Source organism: Anabrus simplex, chromosome 1, assembly GCF_040414725.1.
Source record: "Anabrus simplex isolate iqAnaSimp1 chromosome 1, ASM4041472v1, whole genome shotgun sequence".
NCBI lineage: Eukaryota > Metazoa > Arthropoda > Insecta > Orthoptera > Tettigoniidae > Anabrus > Anabrus simplex.
In genome coordinates this window covers 915,296,957-915,321,413 of record NC_090265.1, presented here as the reverse complement: position 1 = coordinate 915,321,413, position 24,457 = coordinate 915,296,957, and the positions used below count along the sequence as shown (strand labels likewise).

The 24,457-nt window shown below is 41.5% G+C and overlaps 1 protein-coding gene across 1 annotated transcript in view; it reads right to left on the bottom strand.

Moving 5' to 3' along the window:
* Positions 1–15,285: 15,285 nt before the first annotated feature.
* LOC136857747 (procathepsin L) overlaps positions 15,286–24,457 on the bottom strand; it is a 60,397-nt gene continuing 51,225 nt past the window's right edge. The window contains exon 7 of the mRNA XM_067136642.2: positions 15,286–16,418. Coding sequence (XP_066992743.2) covers positions 16,213–16,418 — 206 coding nt within the window. The 3' untranslated portion in view covers positions 15,286–16,212. The remainder of the gene's footprint in view (positions 16,419–24,457) is intronic.

The following is a 24,457-nucleotide window of genomic DNA, read 5'->3' as shown; positions in this document are numbered from 1 at the left end:
ATCTACAACTTTGGTCCTGTGACATTTTGTCGTATCTCTCTCCCTTATACGTTAAATTTGGCCGTATTTCTGGATTGTTCGTAAATTTGGTGATTTTTACAAGTATATTTTATTGTTTGACACACGTATAAGAATGATAGGATCATCACGTTGTGTGCGCACATTGGCACGATTAAGGGACATATGTGTACCAAATTTCATGATTCTAGCTTATACATAAGTAGGCAAAATGTAATGTAAAATGTTAGAAATGCACCCAAATTTCACCTTATTCAAAATTTGAACTCAATTTACCCCCTTAATATGGGAGATACGAGGAAATGGTTTAGAACCAAACATGTAGAGCGATAAATGAGGCGTCTGATGGGGCAAACCGTTTCTTAATATCATAAACCCTTTAGGAGATATGAATCTCGAAGTGGAAGTCTGCACTTTTCAACGTGCTCATGCTTATCCGTCATCTATATATATAAAAGCAAGTCGGGCTGGAGCGATGTATATATAAATATTTAAAAATGAAAAAAGACGTGAATTAATGAGGCACTTCCAGAAATCTCAGAAATTTGAAACTTGGTACGAGGGAAACTGATGACCCCAGGATCCCTAGAAAAATCGCAAATTCTCAAAATTCCCTGAAGGGGGCACGCTGGGGGGGGGGCTCAAATTTTGGGCTCAGTATAAGAACACAGTCGTATAGTATATCTAGGACGATAACCTATAGATTTCGTGGGCTTAAAAATTTTCGGGAATTTCCTCATTTTTATCCCCCAACTCCCCAAATCAAGATGGCGGCACAAACTGTGAGACGAGGTAGACAATTGAAATTTGGTGAAATTATAGCTCTTGGTCCCTAACCGACGGGAAAATTCCAATATGTTCAAATTTTTCACTCTTTACCCCCAAAGATGTCGAAATATTGAGGCAATTTTAATGACTGTGCAGATATTCCTTTTGAGCTATTTTTTGGCTAAACGGTAAGTCGTATCACAAAACGGATGGCACAATGTCGTTTCAATTCGGAGTGATCTACAACTTTGGTCCTGTGACATTTTGTCGTATCTCTCTCCCTTATACGTTAAATTTGGCCGTATTTCTGGATTGTTCGTAAATTTGGTGATTTTTTCAAGTATATTTTATTGTTTGACACACGTATAAGAATGATAGGATCATCACGTTGTGTGCGCACATTGGCACGATTAAGGGACATATGTGTACCAAATTTCATGATTCTAGCTTATACATAAGTAGGCAAAATGTAATGTAAAATGTTAGAAATGCACCCAGATTTCACCTTATTCAAAATTTGAACTCAATTTACCCCCTTAATATGGGAGATACGAGGAAATGGTTTAGAACCAAACATGTAGAGCGATAAATGAGGCGTCTGATGGGGCAAACCGTTTCTTAATATCATAAACCCTTTAGGAGATATGAATCTCGAAGTGGAAGTCTGCACTTTTCAACGTGCTCATGCTTATCCGTCATCTATATATATAAAAGCAAGTCGGGCTGGAGCGATGTATATATAAATATTTAAAAATGAAAAAAGACGTGAATTAATGAGGCACTTCCAGAAATCTCAGAAATTTGAAACTTGGTACGAGGGAAACTGATGACCCCAGGATCCCTAGAAAAATCGCAAATTCTCAAAATTCCCTGAAGGGGGCACGCTGGGGGGGGCTCAAATTTTGGGCTCAGTATAAGAACACAGTCGTATAGTATATCTAAGACGATAACCTATAGATTTCGTGGGCTTAAAAATTTTCGGGAATTTCCTCATTTTTATCCCCCATCCCCCAAATCAAGATGGCGGCACAACCTGCGAGCCGAGGTAGACAATTGAAATTTGGTGAAATTATAGCTTTTGGTCCCTAACCGACGGGAAAATTCCAAGATGTTCAAATTTTTCACTTTTTACCCCCAAAGATGTCGAAATATTGAGGCAATTTTAATGACTGTGCAGATATTCCTTTTGAGCTATTTTTGGCTAAACGGTAAGTCGTATCACAAAACGGATGGCACAATGTCGTTTCAATACGGAGTGATCTACAACTTTGGTCCTGTGACATTTTGTCGTATCTCTCTCCCTTATACGTTAAATTTGGCCGTATTTCTGGATTGTTCGTAAATTTGGTGATTTTTACAAGTATATTTTATTGTTTGACACACGTATAAGAATGATAGGATCGTCACGTTGTGTGCGCACATTGGCACGATTAAGGGACATATGTGTACCAAATTTCATGATTCTAGCTTATACATAAGTAGGCAAAATGTAATGTAAAATGTTAGAAATGCACCCAAATTTCACCTTATTCAAAATTTGAACTCAATTTACCCCCTTAATATGGGAGATACGAGGAAATGGTTTAGAATCAAACATGTAGAGCGATAAATGAGGCGTCTGATGGGGCAAACCGTTTCTTAATATCATAAACCCTTTAGGAGATATGAATCTCGAAGTGGAAGTCTGCACTTTTCAACGTGCTCATGCTTATCCGTCATCTATATATATAAAAGCAAGTCGGGCTGGAGCGATGTATATATAAATATTTAAAAATGAAAAAAGACGTGAATTAATGAGGCACTTCCAGAAATCTCAGAAATTTGAAACTTGGTACGAGGGAAACTGATGACCCCAGGATCCCTAGAAAAATCGCAAATTCTCAAAATTCCCTGAAGGGGGCACGCTGGGGGGGGCTCAAATTTTGGGCTCAGTATAAGAACACAGTCGTATAGTATATCCAAAACGATAACCTATAGGTTTCGTGGGCTTAAAAATTTTCGGGAATTTCCTCATTTTTATCCCCCATCCCCCCAAATCAAGATGGCGGCACAACCTGCGAGCCGAGGTAGACAATTGAAATTTTGTAAAATTATAGCTTTTGGTCCCTAACCGACGGGAAAATTCCAAGATGTTCAAATTTTTCACTTTTTACCCCCGAAGATGTCGAAATATTGAGGCAATTTTAATGACTGTGCAGACATTCCTTTTGAGCTATTTTTTGGCTAAACGGTAAGTCGTATCACAAAACGGATGGCACAATGTCGTTTCAATTCGGAGTGATCTACAACTTTGGTCCTGTGACATTTTGTCGTATCTCTCTCCCTTATACGTTAAATTTGGCCGTATTTCTGGATTGTTCGTAAATTTGGTGATTTTTACAAGTATATTTTTATTGTTTGACACACGTATAAGAATGATAGGATCATCACGTTGTGTGCGCACATTGGCACGATTAAGGGACATATGTGTACCAAATTTCATGATTCTAGCTTATACATAAGTAGGCAAAATGTAATGTAAAATGTTAGAAATGCACCCAAATTTCACCTTATTCAAAATTTGAACTCAATTTACCCCCTTAATATAGGAGATACGTGGAATTGGTTTAGAACCAAACATGTAGAGCGATAAATGATGCGTCTGATGGGGCAAACCGTTCCTTAATATCATAACCCTTTAGGAGATATGAATCTCGAAGTGGAAGTCTGCACTTTTCAACGTGCTCATGCTTATCCGTCATCTATATATATAAAAGCGAGTCGGGCTGGAGCGATGTATATATAAATATTTAAAAATGAAAAAAGACGTGAATTAATGAGGCACTTCCAGAAATCTCAGAAATTTGAAACTTGGTACGAGGGAAACTGATGACCCCAGGATCCCTAGAAAAATCGCAAATTCTCAAAATTCCCTGAAGGGGGCACGCTGGGGGGGCTCAAATTTTGGCCTCAGTATAAGTACACAGTCGTATAGTATATCCAAAACGATAACCTATAGGTTTCGTGGGCTTAAAAATTTTCGGGAATTTCCTCATTTTTATCCCCCATCCCCCCAAATCAAGATGGCGGCACAACCTGCGAGACGAGGTAGACAATTGAAATTTGGTGAAATTATAGCTTTTGGTCCCTAACCGACGGGAAAATTCCAAGATGTTCAAATTTTTCACTCTGTACCCCCAAAGATGTCGAAATATTGAGGCAATTTTAATGACTGTGCAGATATTCCTTTTGAGCTATTTTTTGGCTAAACGGTAAGTCGTATCACAAAACGGATGGCACAATGTCGTTTCAATTCGGAGTGATCTACAACTTTGGTCCTGTGACATTTTGTCGTATCTCTCTCCCTTATACGTTAAATTTGGCCGTATTTCTGGATTGTTCGTAAATTTGGTGATTTTTACAAGTATATTTTATTGTTTGACACACGTATAAGAATGATAGGATCATCACGTTATGTGTGCATATTGGCACGATTAAGGGACATATGTGTACCAAATTTCATGATTCTAGCTTATACATAAGTAGGCAAAATGTAATGTAAAATGTTAGAAATGCACCCAAATTTCACCCTATTCAAAATTTGAACTCAATTTACCCCCTTAATATGGGAGATACGAGGAAATGAATTAGAAACAAACATGTAGAGAGATAAATGAGGCGTCTGATGGGGCAAACCGTTTCTTAATATCATAAACCGTTTAGGAGATATGAATCTCGAAGTGGAAGTCTGCACTTTTCAACGTGCTCATGCTTATCCGTCATCTATATAAATAAAATCGTAACGGCCGTGTGTCTGTACATTGATTATTTTGGCGAAATTTCCGTACAGTTATCCGTTTCAGGTGTAATAATGACCATCTGCATCATTTTTAGCTTTGGTGTCTGTTTGTCTGTTTGTTTGTCTGTTAGTCTCTTTGTCTGTTTATCTGTTTGTCTGTCCTTCTATAACTTGAAAACTACTGAATATATATTTCCACCAAACTTCACATTTAGAATCCACCTCTCCTTGGGTAGGTTTTAGCGCAAATATCGTTTCTAAATCCCTGAACTGAGTGGGGATTTTTATGAAACCGAAACCGTGATTTTGCACTCCCTCAAAGTGTACACAACCGAACTTAATGGAAATCAACCTGCCTTAATGAAAATTAATTTCTAAACCTTTTTTTCTCATGTGCATCATTTCGATAACAGGATTTAGTAAGGGAGATATCATTAACGGACCGTTTTTCGGTACAAATCCCAGCGGACTTAACGCAAGAGCGGGTGCGTGTATAGCGTACTTCTTACAAACTTGAAAACTAACAAGATATTTGAACCAAATTTTATATATAGCATCCATCTGTCCAAGGGTAGGTTTCCTTGGTGTCTGTTAGTTAGTTAGTTAGTTAGTTTGTTTCTTTGTTTCTTTGTTTGTTTGTTTGTTTGGTCTGTTTGTCTTTCTCTAACTTGAAAACTACTGGATATATTTCCACCAAACTTCATATTTAGAATCCACCTATCCTTTGGGGAGGTTTTAGGGCAAATATTGCTTCTAAATCCCTGAACTAATTGGGGGTTTATACGAAACCGAAACCGTGATTTTGCACTCCCTCAAAATACACACAACCAAACTTAATGCAAATCTACCTGCCTTAATGGAAATTAATTTCTAAACCTTTTCTTCTCATGTGCATCATTTCAATCACTTACAGGAAAGATAGTATGATCAAACTCTACACGAACATTGGCCCACCCAGTACCCATATGTGAGCCAAATGCTATGTCACATAATTATCCGAAAAGTAATGCAATGTAAGATAATCTTACACAAATTTCAACCTATTCAACGTTTCTGATTCAATCTGACCCATGAATAGATTAGATGCGAGAAAATATCATAGCACCAGCCATTTAGATCGCTAAATACTGCGCCTTACGGTACAATCCTTTGTCTATATGACGTACCGTTTAGCAGCAGTTAATTTGTAAATGAAGGTCTGCAATATTGTAAACATTCATATACTTTTGTATGTCCATCTGTATATATTCATTGATGTCGATTTGTAGCGATCGAGAAAGGATGTGTCTGCTATTGTAATCAGTACTCCCTACACCGACTTTGACTGCTGGCAGTAGGAATGGGGTCCTTCTCCAACTCCTGTGTAACTGGCATTAGTAAGGAGGGCCTACCATTTTAATGAATAATTCACTTTTCGATTTGTCTTGCAGAAGGCAAGGGATCATGCAGTTTTGTTCGAAAGTCCCCTGTGTTTGGCTCTAGGCCAGGGTGCCCGCCATTATAAACAAATGTTCCAATCTAAAATTTGACTAGCATTAGGCATAGTGGCCTGCTATTTTCATGGAAACTCACTAATTCTGTGTGACTGGCAGTAAGCTGGCTAGCAGCAATAAAAAGGGACTGTCATTATAATGATAACTGCACAACTCAATTTTGACTGGTGGTAGGGAAGTTGCCTGGTATTATAATAAAAACTCCTCAACTGTAACCTGTCTGAAAGTAGGAAATGGGTCTGCCATTGTAACTAAAACTCCCCAAATCGATTGTGACCGCGCAGTAGGCATTGGGGCCTGCAATTATAATGAAAACTTGCCAACTCGATTGTGAATGGCAGTAGGCAAGTGAGCCTGGCGTTATCATCACAACTCCGCAACCCTCACTTTACATTGGAAACAACGTATGTGGACCTCCCCATGCTATTTCTCGGATAAGGCTAAGAGACATGCAATTTTAAAACAATCTCATTTGCTGCACGCACAGTATTTACGTCGATATCCGTATACAATATAGAATACCGTAGTGTATATACATTTGTACTGCCAGGCAATGCCTTATTCCTTTGTCTCCTATATTTTCTATTATTTTATTCCAAAATGAGGCATTGCGAATTAGATCCACTGATTGTTTTAATCTCATACTCATTTTTCATCACCTTTTTTTAAACTCTAGTCAGTGGATATGTTTTAAAATTTTAACTGTCACATATCATGTCGTCTATCTCGTTTCATTAGGGGCCGATGACCTTCGATGTTAGGCCCCTTCAAACAATAAGTATCATCATCATCAATATTGGAATTAAAGATGACAGGGAAAACCGGAGTAGCCTGAGAAAAACGTGTCCCGCCTCCACTTTGTCCAGCGCAAATCCCATATGGAGTGACCGGGGTTTGAACCACAGAACTCAGAGGTGAGAGGCCGGCGCGCTGCCGCGTGAGTGACGGAGGCTTAACAATGGTGATGAAATAGCCATAAAATATGCTATACAAATGTATCTGGCCTCATCCCCGACCCCGTATTAAGAAACGACACTAAGGGGTAGACGATAAGATAGTGTAAGGTAAAGCAGGCTAACTGCAAAGCTCACAATAGCGAAATCAATATTGTCCACAAATAAAAACACTTTCCAGAGTACACGAAGCAAATTAATATTGCATTGAGGACTGTTAATCTTACGGTCATTTAAAAAAGTAAAAAAACGTGACTTTACATAATGGCATACTTTCACTATTCGCCATTATTATTATGTTCCTACTATACAGGCCACATGACTACCAAAGAGCCTATACTACGATCCAATTCTTGAAATTGTATTTCACCGCAAAATATTAGAAATCACAACCGCAAATAGCCTGTAAAGTGTACAACAGCTTACCTTTAAAACTGGCAGCGCAGCACACTGCTTGCCCCGGTGAAACACTTGTCCTAGATTGGAATAGGCTGGAATCGATGTCAATTCTGTTTACGTACTCCAGTAAGGGTAATTCACCACGCTGATATTTATCCCACAATTCGGTAGCAAAACGATGTTTTATATGGTCACGTCTAATCATTTTTCTTTTATAATGCACTGTGTTAAAGCACAGATATTTCACTTTGCAATTGCTTTAAAGCTTCCGCAAACTCGTGTTTAGAAAATGGGGTTTGTAAAACTGTTGTTTTAAATGTCGATGAAACGACTCCGCACCGTTCGTACTTCTGATTTCGTCTCTTGGTATACTGGCCCATAAATTAGGGGGAAATTTAGTATTATTAATCTTCACTTACATAGTTTTCAAGTGCGTCGTCTAGAAAGAAAAAAAAATTAACTGATTGTGGTAGGGAGCAATACAATGCAGCTCTACGAACGAATCCCCGACTGTGCTTGGAAGTAGAAATCTTTTGCGGCAATGAAAAAGTACGGTGTCCGCCTCTGTGGTGTTGCGGTTAGTGTGATCAGCTGCCACCCCCGGAGGCCCGGGTTCGACTCCCGGCTCTGCCACGAAATTTGAAAAGTGGTACGAGGGCTGGAACGGGTCCACTCAGCCTCGGGAGGTCAAATGAGTAGAGGTGGGTTCGATTCCCACCTCAGTCATCCTGGAAGTGGTTTTCTGTGGTTTCCTACTTCTCATCCAGGCAAATGCCGGGATCGTACCTAACTTAAGGCCACGGCCGCTTCCTTCCCTCTTCCTTGTCTCTCCCTTCCATTCTCCCCATTCCCCCACAAGGTCTCTGTTCAGCATAGCAGGTGAGGCCGCCTGGGCGAGGTACTGGCCATTCTCAGCAGTTGTATCCTCCGACCCAATGTCTCATGTTCCAGGACATTGCCCTTGAGGCGGTAGAGGTGGGATTCCTCGCTGAGTCCGAGGGAAAAACCAACTCTGGAGGGTAACCAGATTAAGATAGAAGAAGAAAAAGTACGGCACTTTTTGCGGTAATGAATTTTTTTTTGGTAATTTCTTTTACGATTTTGCGCATATGATACCCAGCCTATATCCATAGGATGCAAACATTTCAACCCGCCATTAATCAGTTAATTGACTTGTTTTGCGCTTTTTCATTGAGAAGAGTTACAATATACTACTCGAAAAAAGCTACCAGATGACAGCGAAACCTCATCTATGGATTTTTTCAGGATTAGCCGATTTTTTCTTCGTCTTCGTGTTACGTCGTTGAATGGAGGGGAAAGACAATGCAAGTCAATGCATTAACCGAACAGAAATGCTACGGTAAATTAAAGACAATATTCAGTACCGGCCCAATGTTCGGCTCCATGGCTAAATGGTTAGCGTGCTGGCCTTTGGTCACAGGGGTCCCGTATTCGATTCCTGGTAGGGTCGGAAATTTTAACCATCATTGGTTAATTTCGCTGACACGGGAGCTGGGTGTATGTGTCGTCTTCATCATTTCATCCTCATCACGACGCGCAGGTCACCTACGGGGGTCAAATCAAAATACCTGCACCTGGCGAACCGAACATGTCCTCGGACACTCCCGGCACTAAATCCATACGCCATTTCATTTTCACCTGCCCAATGTCTCTCCTGAAAGTGCCGATTCCAGGTAACTAGCAGAAGGCAGGAAGAAGAAGGTCCTTGGTTAGACTGAACCTGAAACAACATACATCTCAAAAAGCGAAGAAACTGGTGTTCAAAATTATACATTCAAAATCTGTGAAAATATTTTAATGTTAAGACATTGGCAATTATTGTTTGTATACTTCTTCTTCTTTTCTTGTTAGAGGCGTGCGGCTGTGAGCTTGCATCCGGGAGATAGTGGGTTCGAATCCTACTATCGGCAGCCCTGAAGATGGTTTTCTGTGGATTCCCATTTTCACACTATGCAAATGCTGGGGCTGTACCTTAATTAAGGCCACGGCCGCTTCCTTCCAACTCCTAGGCCTTTCCTATCCCATAGTAGCCATAAGACCTATCTGTGTCGGTGCGACGTAAAACCACTAGCAAAAAAACTTTTTTCCTTAATCCATTTACAGTTCAGCGTTGGTTGTTTCCTCGAACTCAGCGAGGGATCCCACTTCTACCGCCTCAAAGACAGTGTCCTGGAGCGTGGGACTTTGGGTCGGGGGGTTAGAACTGGGCAGGAGGACCAGTACCTCGCTCAGGCGGTCTCACCTGCTTTGCTGAACAGGGGCCTTGTAGGGTGACGAGAATATCGGAATGGATAGACAAGAGGGAAGGAAGCGGCCGTGGCCTTATTAGGCACCATCCCGGCATTTGTCTGGAGGAGAAAACCACTTCGAGGATGGCTGAGGAGAGAATCGTATCCCCTTCTGCTCAGATGATCTCCCGAGGCTGAGTAGGCCCGTTTCCAGTCCTCCTACCACTTTTCACATTTTGTGGCAGAGCCGGGAATCGAACCCGCCCTCCGGGGGTGGCAGCTAACCGCAATAAACACTACACCACAGAGGCGGACTGTTTTTATTACAGTTCCCTGGAGCGCGAGACTTGGGATTGGGGGATACAACTGGGAAGGAGGACCAGTACATCTCCCGGGTGGCCTCACCTGCTATACTGAACAGGGGCGTAGTGGGGGGAAAGGGAAGATTATCCAGTACTGGCAGACATCAGAACAGCACAAGTTATAAGATGTAATTCACTTATTTTGTCGATATATGTGGTTATTGACTACTTGGACGCTATCCCCTTAAAACAATTATGTCACAATAGTATTTGCAGCAGCTGTGCATGTAGCTACATTTTCTGAATTCAAGTGCCGTACGATAATTGGAAGCACTCTGCCTGCGAAGGTCAATTTTCGATGGTGTATAATTATAGCAAAATTGAGTTCAGATGTAGCAATTGTACAGTAGTGAAGATGGACAACCGTCCTGTGCTAATGATGTGTAGCTTAGCTCCTTAAAGAGGATGACTGGAAGATCTGTGAAGGTCTTCCATTGTTATTGAATGTATTATAAAGTGCTTCAGTTCACAGAACGAACGACCTCAGGCGATAATAAATTAGACAACGAGAAGGTAGACACCGTAGCTATAAAGTTGCTGATGCGGGGGAAAACCATCTGCAGATTCTGCTATATTCCAGTTTTAGCAGAAATTTATTTACGTAGAATATGTGGAGAAAACTCGTGACTACTCCAGTCCGAGCAAGTGACTGCACGCTTTAGGTCATGTAGCTATCAGCTTGCGTAGGTTCGAAACCCCGCTGTCGGCGGCCTTGAAGATGGTTTCTCGTGGTTTCCCCAATTTAACACTGTAACTTATTTAAGGTGTCTTTATTTTACACGCCTTTTTCTGATACCCTTATTCTTCGAAGGGTCGGACGACATATGATAGGCACACGCACGTAGAGAGTAAAAGCAAAGCAAAGCAAATTCATCTCCGTACAGGCCATGAAGGCCCTGGGAGGAGTGGAAGGTAAAGGCTTCCACTATTCGTAACCTCGGTACTTGATGGGGTAGAGTGGTTAGCTCTACTGCTGGCCGCTTTTCCCCAAGGAATTAACCTGGTACTCATTTTTGGTGTAGGCTGAGTGAACCTCAGGGCCATACGCACCTCCGGAAGTGGAAGTCTCATTTCTTAAATTGTACGACTTCCTGACGGGGATTCGAACCCACGTCCTTCCGGGCTAACCGAGTACGCCATTACCGCCTTGGCTAGGCAGCCCCTACGTAGAGAGTACAGCACTATTAATTTTGACACAAAGGGGTTGTGAGGTTCTCGAGGTTTTTGCTTCTGATCTCGAGGCTCCTTCAAGAGAGAGGAATGCTGATCCTTAATAAGAAGGGAGGGAAAGAGGGTGGCTCTGGGTCTACGCGAGCGACAGATAAATAAGAAATGACAATTTTGATTAGAAACAGCACGCTTAAGATTACTAAAGTCCTATGACACCACATCTCTGACGAGTCGTGACCTGTCACTACTCAGTTTGAAGGCCTGCAGATTACGAGGTGACACGTGCTCAGCTCACCGAATCCTTTTGGCCATTATTCTTGGTTTTCTCGACCGGTGCTTGAGAGTACTGCTGTTAATAATTCTTACCTCATACCTTACACCACAAGAAGCGGCAGCGCGCCGGCCTCTCACCGCTGGATACCTTGGTTCAAATCCCGGTCAAGCCATGTGAGATTTGTGCTGGACAAAGCGGCGGTGGGACAGGTTTTCCTCCTGGTACTCCGGTTTTCCCTGTCATCGTTCATTCCAGCAACACTCCCCATTAACATTTCATTTCATCTGGCAGTCATTTATCATTGCCCCAGAGGAGTGCGACAGACTTCGGCAGCCGGCACATTTCCTATCCTCGCCGCTAGATGGGGGATTCACTCATTCCATTCCTGACCTGGTCGAATGACTGGAAACAGGCTGTGGATTTTCATTTCACCTTACACCACAGCTTATCACTTCAACAGTTACGAATCGGAATTCGTGTCATTTAGAATTAAATTATTGACTCCTCCTCGTCTCCTGCCCCACCAGCTTCAACTATGAAGTCACTTAAACATCATTCGTCACCGCTTATCAGTCAGATTTATGATAATTGGCATACAATTTCATCACAGAGAGGTCTTGTTGTAGAAATCATCTGATAGTAATTGTTTCGCGTATTGAGAAAGAGTCTTTCCTCATCACTGTCTCATTGGCGTTTCTACAGCCCGCAACTGAATTTAGACATCGGGCGTGTTCCTCTGAATGGCGATATCGCACAGACTAAGGAGCAATATTGTGCTGTCTAGGATACCTATTAATGCTGGCCGGATAGAGGGATTTTCGTCGTAAATGGTTCGGGACTGAGTGTTTGTACTATTTCCCAATACTCATACAACTTACGCATTATACTCCATCACACAAACATGCACTTTTCTATCCACGGCAGCCTCCACCCCATCCACATCGGAGGATCTGCTTTAACAGAGCTGCATGAGGCTCATAATAGTCATACGAAATTCTTACAATCTCATACTTGTTTTTCCTTCTCCTGCGGGTGAGGGCATAGGAAATCCCTATTCAGATGGCGGCCCGTATGCCACATGCGGCCCGCGAGACCCCTAAGACTGGTTCTAGGAGAAAATACATCATTATGAGTATGTAAGTTAATAACTTTTATTATACGCTACCTATCAGCTGATATTTTATATTAAATGCATCATGTAGCCTACTTTTAAAGATAATTATTTAAAAAGGTGAGCTATCACCTCCGTGGATGACAGTAAGTAGGCCTACTGTCTTCTAAGAAGTGAAAGTTTGGGTAAAGAAATAATGATGTTCGTAAGGAAATCATTAAAATTCGAGAAACAACATTTTTATTATCATCATCATCATCATCATCTGTTTACCCTCCAGGTTCGGTTTTTCCCTCGGACGTAGCGAGGGATCCCACCTCTACCGCCTCTAGGGCAGTGTCCTGGAGCTTCAGACTCTCGGTCGGGGGATACAACTGGGGAGTATGACCAGTACCTCGCCCAGGCGGCCTCACCTGCTATGCTGAACAGGGGCCTTGTGGAGGGATGGGAAGATTGGAAGGGATAGGCAAGGAAGAGGGAAGGAAGCGGCCGTGGCCTTAAGTTAGGTACCATCCCGGCATTCGCCTGGAGGAGAAGTGGGAAACCACGGAAAACCACTTCCAGGATGGCTGAGGTGGGAATCGAACCCACCTCTACTCAGTTGACCTCCCGAGGCTGAGTGGACCCCGTTCCAGCCCTCGTACCACTTTTCAAATTTCGTGGCAGAGCCGGGAATCGAACCCGGACCTCCGGAGGTGGCAGCTAATCACGCTAACCACTACACCACAGAGGCGGACACATTTTTATTATGAACAATGTAAACAACTTCTACCTCAAATTAATAAAGGCTCTCTGTAGTTGAAAATTGTTATTTACATAAAGTGATCGCTTTCAAAAAATGGGAACGATTAATATTTGGATTGATATGGATTCAGACTTCTTCCCAAATGTGAAAGAGAAACGTGTATTGCTCTTAATAACTATGTTCAAGACAATATAAATACATTTGTTAATTGGCCATTTTCCCCGTGAGGAATAGAATTGTAACAGATATACGCTTGCCAGATATTGTAATACGAGTTAAATCATGGCTAAAAAGTTATATTATGGATTCGGAAATTTTTCCGGAACTGGATTGTTTATAGTGAAGGCAGAATATATTCGATTGGATGGGGAGTATGTATTTTTTTTAAAGGGTTATTCTGCCCGAAGGCAGGTCCGAACCTCCGCAGAGGTGTTCCTGAGCCGGAGTTTACGTGCGGTAGGGTGGCGAGTTCCTTTCCGCTCCTCTATTCCCTTACCCCCACCAACAGCGCGTGGCAACCCATCCATCTCTTGACCACGCCCAATGTTGCATAACTTCGGAGATCTCATGGGATCCGGTGTTTCAACACGGCTACGGCCGTTGGCGGGGAGTATGTATACAGGTGAAATAATCATTTATAAGTTACCATAGGGCTGTCGATTGTGGAATAAAGTCCTATGAAGCGTAGAGTGCTTTGTGGAGGGTAGGTATTTTGAACATATTTTGTAAATGAAATAATAATACACATTACCGACATTGCACTGTTTATTCACGATTTTTTCGTTCCATTACTCGAAGCTTTTTCCTTTAGAGTAGATCATCCAGAAAGCAGAGAGGTTGCTGTCACGTTCGGAATTTGGACTGAAAATTTACTTATCCGAAGCCCCTGTTTTTTCAGGCCACCCAACTTCCTGAACTGTATGTATTGGAATCTCGAGTTACAGGCGTGCCTAAGAAGACTAACTACCTCAAAACGATAGGGATACATCAATCATTTTGAGTAACGCTATCCTCCACCACAATAACACGCTGTTACCTACACATGACAGATGCCGCCCACACTCATCGGAGGGTCTGCTTTACAAGGGTTGGACCCGGCTAGAAATAGCCACAAGAAATTAAATTAAAGTCATCTTGAGAAAGAATACTGCAACGTATTCAGAACATCGACGACCTGTACATAAAATAACGACACAGTCCAACTTGGACAAAGAACAAAAGTAGTTAACAGACCGTAGAAACTTCAAATCTAAGATATATAGGGCGAGGAGTAAGGGGTTGTAATAAATTATCAAGGGAAATGATCTATACATTTCCAAATTTTTTGAAAATGTTTAAGAAAAAAGCTAGGTAAACAACTGATAGGGAATCTGCCATCTGGGTGACAGCCCTAAATGCAGATCATTGATGCTTGATTGATTGATTGATTGATTGATTGATTGATTGATTGATTGATTGATTGATTGATATTCATTTTATTGTGGTACCCTGCCGAGTCCACTGAATGTAGGCAGGGATGTCTCTCATACTTAGCAATTAATACACACACAGCATCCCTCGGTCATAAAAACTGAGACATTTTTTTGGTTTCGATTCCCAGCATGCCTAGGTCTAGCGCGCACAGTTACTACTCGAATTCCATTGGCGAATTCTGTCAAAGGCTGGTCAATTCTTTGATCAATTAGATCATGTTTTAATTCACTTTCAAGAATTTTGAAGACTTCTCAAGACTTTTCAAGTATTGCAAGCGATTTAACATGTACACTTGTGAAGTAAATTATTGAAAATTATTGTGAAGTCTTGAATTTAATAAAAATTTGATTGTGTACAACACGCTTATTGCTGTTCCCTTTTCGAGCTCTTCCTGAACGTATGTAGTCGGAACGGAGTCCGCTGCAGACATCGCAATGAGCCTGAAATATAAATAGGACACTTCCGGATACAATGTTTGGAAACATACCGAGATTTCTATTTCAGGTTGACATTTTTATTGATACATATGAAAAGTAACAATTCATTTCCTTTGTATAACACAACATTTAATTCAAAACAATCCACAAACTTACTTTGGGACATTTTTATTTCATTTCCTTTATTCTCAATTGCTGTAACTGTTAACGTATACATTTCTTGTAGTATTCTAGACCCTTCTGGTCATCTGCCAGGTGGCCTGCGAGCGCCGTACTTTATACTTACAGATATCCCGCACCCACTAGTGATGCATGGGATGCCTAATCACTCGTTTTCGAAGGAGCGCTACAGTGTGCTGTACTTCGGATGTTATGAACCAAATAGCAATCATTTTACTGCACACGTTCCATAAGAGGGTGCATTTGTAAATACGTCAAAGATGCAGAAAAGAAAACTTGATAACTTATTAATTTATACACGTGTAGACATTCCACTTTATAAAAAGAGTTGTTTGTATGAAACAAAAACTAATGCTGTTTGGCGAAATACGAGTATAGAAGGCAGTGTAGGCAGTCCTGTGCATACCGTCTGCGAGCTTCGGCTGCATTCCGACAAGATTTTCCACAGATTAAAATGATGTCTGTGTATTCGTCGTTGCTGAACATGCTAGCCATCGCCGATATGCAGACAGCAAATGTAGTGCTGCTGTACCATCCACCAGCCTAATTACTATGCGGTCGAAAGCGAGGTTTACTAATGGAAGGGGTTGCATTAGACTAGCGGCGCTGAGGAACATGCTGCGAGCGACTGTCCGGTTGTTATCTCTTCATATTCTGCTGGTAGTAGTGCCCCTGTGAAAATCAATTAGTAGATATCCCATTCATCATTAGTGCATGCGGGATGTATAAGTAGAAAGTACGGCGTTCTCGAGCCGTCTGGTATAATTACAGGTAGAATATACAACTTTTTAAAATAGGCCTATTATACTTCTGGATATGTAGCATGCGTTGCAACTCCGCAATGGTTGTTTCTGTTGCGAGCGATCTTGATGTAGCCTCTGTCGCCCCAACTTTCGCTCTTTGAGAACTTGAGAAGCCAGTAATCCACGCCATCTTCAACACCATAACCAACCGCAAGAGCACCGTAATTATAATTCTGGCTCATGCATTTGGTATCGTAGTATACACCTGAAAGAAATAAAGTAGAATTAATAAATATGTGACCAGATATTTCGCTGCTGAGACAATAATAATACCGCCTCTGTGGTGTAGTGGTTAGCGTGATTAGCTGCCACCCCCGGAGGCCCGGGTTCGATTCCCGGCTCTGCCACGAAATTTGAAAAGTGGTATGAGGGCTGGAACGGGGTCCACTCAGCCTCGGGAGGTCAACTGAGTAGAGGTGGGTTCGATTCCCACCTCAGCCATCCTCGAAGTGGTTTTCCGTGGTTTCCCACTTCTCCTCCAGGCGAATGCCGGGATGGTACCTAACATAAGGCCACGGCCGCTTCCTTCCCTCTTCCTTGCCTATCCCTTCCAATCTTCCCATCCCTCCACAAGGCCCCTGTTCAGCATAGCAGGTGAGGCCGCCTGGGCGAGGTACTGGTCATTCTCCCCAGTTGTATCCCCGACCAAGAGTCTGAAGCTCCAGGACACTGCCCTTGAGGCGGTAGAGGTGGGATCCCTCGCTGTGTCCGAGGGAAAAGCCGACCCTGGAGGGTAAACAGATAATAATAATAATAATAATAATAATAATAATAATAATAATAATAATAATAATTAATGGGAGCTGGAAAAACTCGAGAAGAACGAAATGAAGGTTCTGAGGAATATTCTGTGACCACAGAAGACTGCTGATGGGACTTGGAAGAAAAGGAGAAATGAGGAGCTCTACAAGTACACTAAAAACACGGACACAATGGGGAAAGGAAGGCTGAAATTCTACGAACACCTTGAAAGAATGGATGATAAACGACTGACCAAGATGATCTTCAAACACATCACTGGCTGGGCTGAGTGGCTCAGCCGGTTCAGGTGCTGGACTTCTGACACCGAACTTGGCAGGTTCGACCTTGGCTCAATCCGGTGGTATTTGAAGGTGCTCAAATACAGTACATCAACCTCGTGTCGGTAAATTTACTGGCACGTAAAGGGACTCCTGAGGGACTACATTAAGGCACCTCGGCGTCTCCAAAAACCGTAAAAGTTGTTAGTGGGACGTAAAGCCAATAACATTATTAATACATCATGGGGTTAAAGGCCACCTCCAAGTGGGTAGAAGAGGTAAACAGGGATGCAGAAGAAGTTGGAATTACATTACAGATGATCCACAATAGAAGATAGTTCAGAAGAAGAATCGACAGTCTTAAATCATTTGAAGAGAAACCATTAAAACGGAGACTCGTACGGATCATTTCCGATGAGGATAGAAAAATGAGAAGCGAAAGAATGAAGAGGTTCTGAGAAGAGAAGAGAAGAGAAGAGAAGAGAAGAGAAGAGAAGAGAAGAGAAGAGAAGAGAAGCAAGGCCAAGAAACCTTAAGTTCTATGCGGTCCATAGTTGGGCAAAGTCGTGGGGAGGGGGGAATGAATGTGCATGGAACGAGATCCACTCAGTTTCGGGAGGTCAACTGAGTAGAGTGGTGTTTGACTCCCACCTCAGCCATAATACAAGTGGTTTTCCGTGGTTCCCACTTCTCCTCCAGGAAAATGCCGGGATGATACCACGGCCGTTTCCTTCACTTTTCCTTCTCTATCCATTCCAATATTCCCATTACCCCACAACGTTCTTGTTCAGCATAGCAGGTGAGGCCGCTTGGGCGAGGTACTGGTATTCCTTCCCAGTTGTATCCCCCACCGAAAATCTCACGTTCCAGGACATTGCCCTTAAGGCGATAGAGATGGAATCCCTCTCTGAGTACGAGGGAAGAACCAACCCTGGAGTGTGAATGGATTAAGAAAGAAAATAAATTAGAAGTAAAGAACATTTTGTAAAAAGTAACGATTACAAATAAAAATGACTAAGAATATAATCGTTATAAGTAATTCGATTACTTTACTCGGTTACTTCCAACTCTGATCATGGACGTGTCACCAGGCGCAGTGGGCAGCTGGTGAGAAAGAAAAAAAATTCTCTCAAGGGATGGCGGTTCGCAAGCAAGAGATGCCACTGTAGAATGGTTCCGCTACCAACCACAGATGTGGCTTGCTCGGGCTGTCGGTCAACAAGTAGACCGCTGGGACACTGCTTGAACTAACATTTAGGCTGATCTATTACCCATGCATCACTGTTTACTTCCTGTATGTTCACGTAATTTAACAATAAGCCATTTCACAAATCAACAATTTAGACAATCCTGCCCATTGTCCTGCAAACGATATTGCTTTTTTTAACACCATAGAGTGTTTTGCTTTTGGGGTGATGTAAAATAACGTAGTGAATCGTTCTTGGAAACATTTTTAACTTTCTTTCAGTTGCTATAGATTCAAGTAGCGCCAGAGTACCGAAATACTTTTCTCTTAACATTTCCTTAACGTTCAATAAATATAGTCATGCTGACGCTTGTCTAAAAACTGCAACGATATTCGATCCCGTAACCAGAGTATGGAAAACGAGCGTAACCAGCTATGCCTAATACAAAATTGTTCTCGAATGTTTCTTTGCAGGCGCTTCATACTCTACCATTTACTTGGTACAGACTTACTTTTTAACAGAATAATTTTATATATTTTGTACAATATTTGACCTTAAGTATCAGTTTGGAACTGTAAGTTGAATTAGACCTACATTTGCAAGTGAGCAATGATAATTTCTTCTCGTAAAACGACTGAAAACGGTAAGAAAAATGATTACTAACTCAAGGTACGTGAAATAAATAATATTTCGTGTAACCATTTAAGCCTGGCTAAACACTTGTAACTCTCTAATTAGAATGGGCGCCATCAACAGTGAATAGAAAATTGCGTGTTATTATGGTGGAGGGTAGTGTTGTGAGTGATTGCAAATTGTAGTAATGTTTTGGACAGGACAAACACCCACCTCCCAAGCCAAGAACATTTACGCATTCATAATCAAAATCCCACGACCTGGGCTTGAATGGAATCCGATACTCCGACAACTTAAGGTTAACAAGGGGATGCCACAGCTGTGGGTGTTACAAAAAATAAACATTTAAGTGTCGAGGGTTTATGTCATTAGACATTATTTAACGAGGAAATTAGCTTTTAATTTTAACAACCTATACTGGCTGCATCAGATCTATACCGACGAAAAAGTCAACGATGCTCTTCGTGTTATGTTAAGAACGATGGTGGAATCGGATTGGCGGAGAAAATTTTTCTTTTCGAGAAAATGAGGTTATTTTGTCACTTCCGGGCGCGTGATTCAAACTGACGAACTTGTCGTATTTGCTATGCCAGAGAGCCAGCGCTGCCTGTTGCTATGCGTAAAGAGGAGAGAAGGGAAGGGAAGGGAAGGGAAGGGAAGTGGGAAGTGGGAAGTGGGAGACAGAGGTAATGCTCGGTGAGAATGCACAAGTTTCTAGTTCTTTTCGCTAAGTCGCTCCTCAGTCCAGTAGGCAGTGTACAGTTTGTTCTGCATAAATTCACTACAATGTCAACCCCGTAGAAAGAGAAGACGAACTTGTACCAATAATACAGGCATCTTTCCAGGTCGTTTATGACATACCACACATCCTCACAGTTGTGAACTGTGCATCGAAGTAAGGGTGGGCCATATTGAACATCTACGGTAATCAAACCGTTGGGCATATTGTTTCCGTCGTTCAGTATTTCATTTCATTTACAATGTTGTGAGTGAAGTAATACATAAGCGTGGGGTGGCCGCTTTACCTCTTCGAGCGTGTTAAATAATAGAGAACAGACGACAGAGGAAAAGATCTGGTGCATTCCTTGACTGACAAGTGTGTCTTAATTACAGTGTGTTATTGCACTGTGTGTGCGTGTGCAGTTACGGCTGTTTAATAAACGGACTGTGGATGTTGCCTGTAAGAGACAAGAACAATCCTGTGTGAGTCGAACGAGGAAGCTTGTCAGTGTTGCCAACTTATATTTTCAAGATCCGCTAAATACTACTAAAAATCCGCTAAAATTCCGCCAAGAAATCCGACCCCAAATAATGAGCAATAATAATAATAATAATAATAATAATAATAATAATAATAATAATAATAATAAAAGTAAATATCTCCACTCACCTGAACTGTACGTTTCACTGGGATTAACCCCCTGCCTGCGAGCCGGCGAGCTAAAACTTGTAGGCGTTTTAGTGCCGGGTGCAAACTAGGTGAATCCCCTATCTCAAGGGCCACACACAAAACAGGCCAGTTCATTAAACGGTCTCCCTTCATAGCATAAATATAAATGCTACTCTCTCACAGTTTCATTATCTGCCGTCATTCGTCAGTAAGAGATAAGTACCTTTTCCCCACGTATTACAAATTTATGATACCATGATCTCATAACATCAAATCCAAATGACATGTTTTCCTCCTGGTAAAAAATACGGAATAGCTCGGAGACAGACTGGAGTACAAATTTTTAAAAAATCATGAAATAGATAAAACACTAAATTCCGCTATAATAAATATAGAATTCCGCCAAAAAATCCGCTGTCCGCTAAATGATATATTTCTCCGCCGACAGTCTTCTAATTTCGCCAAATTTAGCGGAAAATCCACCAAGTTGGCAACACAAACTTGTGCATACGCTCGGAACAGTATCCCTGTCTCCATCATACACCGCACTTCCCTTCTCTTCTCTGAAGCACGGCAGCTGCTTGTGCTCTGGCATAGCAAATACGGCAAGTTAATCTGTTTGAATCGCGTGCCCGGAAGTAACAAACTAACCTCATTTTTCTCGAAAACGAAAAGTTATCTCCGCCAATCCGATTGCACCATCGTTCTTAACATAACACGAAGAACATCCTTGATTTTTTCCTCGGTATAGTTCTGATAAACCCTGTATACATACTGGGAATTTGAATGCGAGGATCTGTAACACAGCAGGATTGGATCGCTTGCTTCTTGTTTAAAGGGGACTAACATCGAAGGTCATCAGGCCCGAGGATTAGATTACAGCGTGCCCGATTTCCGTTCGGGCGTTTTAGTTTCGAGGCTTGCCACCTCCTGTTTTTTCTTTTCTCTCGTCATCTCACGTTTCTTCCTTTTTTATTTGAGTTGGAAAACACTGGTATTCATTGACGAGCACTCATTTTTGTTACAAAAATATGTTATAATATTCCACTAATTCATCATCATCATCATCATCATCTGTTTACCCTCCAGGTTCGGCTTTTCCCTTGGACTGAGCGAGGGATCCCACCTCTACCGCCTCAAGGGCAGTGTCCTGGAGCTTCAGACTCTGGGTCGGGGGATACAACTGGGGAGGATGACCAGTACCTCGCCCAGGCGGCCTCACCTGCTTTAGTGAACAGGGGCCTAGTAGGGGGATGGGAAGATTGGAAGGGATAGGCAAGGATGAGGGAAGGAAGCGGCCGTGGTCTTAAGATAGGTACCATCCCGGCATTTGCCTGGAGGTGAAGTGGGAAACCACGGAAAACCACTTCGAGGATGGCTGAGGTGGGAATCGAACCCGCCTCTACTCACTTGACCTCCCGAGGCTGAGTGGACCCCGTTCCAGCCCTCGTACCACTTTTCAAATTTCGTGGCAGAGCCGGGAATCGAACCCGGACCTCCGGGGGTGGCAGCTAATCACGCTAACCACTACACCACAGAGGCGGCATATTCCACTAATTACGAAACGAAAATGTGTCCATATTCGAATAAATGCATAATTCCGAATGTATTTGAAGATCACGCATAGATACACTATTTTTTCTTAAAAAGTTAATACGCACTGATTTAGTCTACGACAAAATATAAAAGATGTGGAAAAACTTGTACAATTAACTATAAATTACATTTTCTCAAAACATTTCGTAGCATGAGTACTTTTTTTAAAGTTAACTAATTTTTATTGTAAAATTTGTACAGATTTTCTCCATCTCTTATCATAACATATCATCATTGTTTACTTTTCTTAAAAGTAAGCAATAGAGTAGAAGTAGTACTCACCTTTTGTTCCCTGTTTAATAATCATTATCCCGATCCCTCTTTTGTAATATTTTTCGCCCACAGTCATAACATGATTACTATAACAATCCTCAATGTGAGAAATTTTGGGTATTCATCATTGAATTTTAAATCATAGTATAGTTATCTAGATTATTATTATTATTATTATTATTATTATTATTATTATTATTATTATTATTATTATTATTGTAATTTCCTGGATTTAATTACTTTGTAGGTATTATATTATTATATTTAGGCAGCAAAGTATCAATTTATTTTATATTGTGTAATATATTATATATTACAGGTACAGTAAGATGGCACAGTAACATAAAATTTTTCAGTTCTTTTTCATTTTATGTTATTCATGTATTCGCTGATTATTTTTTTACAGTTTGTTTTACGTCGCACATCTTATGGCGACGATCGGATAGGAAAGGGCTAGGAAATAGAAGAAAGTAGCTGTGGCCTTAAATGAGATATAGCCCCAGCATTTGCCTCGTATGAAAATGGGAAACCATAAAAAACCATCTTCAGGGCTGCCGAAAATGGCGTTCGAACCCACAGCTGCGCGCCCCTAACTGCATGGCCACTTCCTCAGTCACTGGTTAATTGTAAGACAGGGACGCGTGTTCCTATCTATCTATCTATCTATCTATCTATCTATCTATCTATCTATCTAACTGCAGCAGTGGTTATAAAAAACAGAAAAAGTGAAGATTTATCCATCCATGAATGGCGAGTTTATAATATAGCTTATATCTAAAATGTGCACTTCCAAGTCCATATGGACAAAGTAGAAATATATAAAGGGGAGATGAAAACAGGCGAAAAGAGATGGTGGACGTCGAACTCGAGACACCCGCACGGGTTCCACTAGAACACGGTGCTACACGCAAATTGCTAACTTGTATGCTGGCAGTCAAATTAAAAACATGTTCTCGTTAAATAAGGACCAATGTCACAAACTCGCGGGCAAGTATCTGTTTATTTTTGACACAGACCAACCTCCAAAGGATTGAATGGAATTTGTGACCCTACAGTTGTGGCCTTCTCTTTTAAGACTCTATCTAAACTGCCTCTAAGCCGGTCGTTATTGTTATATTCCTAATTACTTTCAATTTATGTGTATTGATTTTACCATTTCATTCTTCAGTGAAGGTTATTCCAAGAACAGCAGGAAATACTTGACAGCAGCCTATGATTTCAGTGTCACGGTCGTCATCAGTCACTTTTGAATCATTTCCGTTATCTACCAAGTGTGTAATAGCCTTGACGCATCAGATGAGACCTTGGTTACATGGCTGAACAAGTGAGATCGTGATTGGTGCGAAAGTACTTTCTGGGTATTTTCATTTTCAATTGAGAATACCCGTTATTAATAAAAACCTTGAAAGACAATTCCAAATATCTCGTTACAAGTGGTGTAAAACACTGATGAACTGGATAGAAGAACGCGGCGAGAGTTCTTCACTTGACAAATAATACCGAGCTACAGTATAACGTCCAAGCCATTCTTGCCACATAGTATCACCATTTATCTGTCCTTCTACGCTTTAATGCCTGCAACTTGTCTTGTTCTTTTGTGAATACGAACTCTTATGGCTGCTGGTAACTTTCCTTCATGAAAACTTTCGTAACTACGGGTAGTCTACATAGCAACAGCTAGGGAAACAACTTCTTCTTCAGCCGCACTTTCCCCCACATCGTGATGGGTTCACGGGTGTGAACTGTGTCGGATATATGGATTTGGCCCTGCTTTAAAGCCGGATTTCCTTCCTGAAACCATAATTTGTGGAGGGATGTATTCATTATTTTATTTCCTGGGGAGAAAGTAAAAAAAAAAGGAACACGGAAAACAATCTTCTGGGATTTTGATAGTAGGGTTCGAACCCACGATCTCCTGGATGCAAGCTTACAGCTACGTGTGTCGTACCGCGAAACCAACTGACTCGGTACCATATACGAATCCATTAGATTCGAGTAAATACAACACCCACTTCATTCGAGATCAGCGATGACCACAAAAAAGGCAATGAACTTTTCTGAAACTGTACAGTGCTAAAACTAAGTAGTTCGGATTCACATGAGGCAGGCAAATGGTAGAGAAAGTATGCGCAAGAAGACACTACAC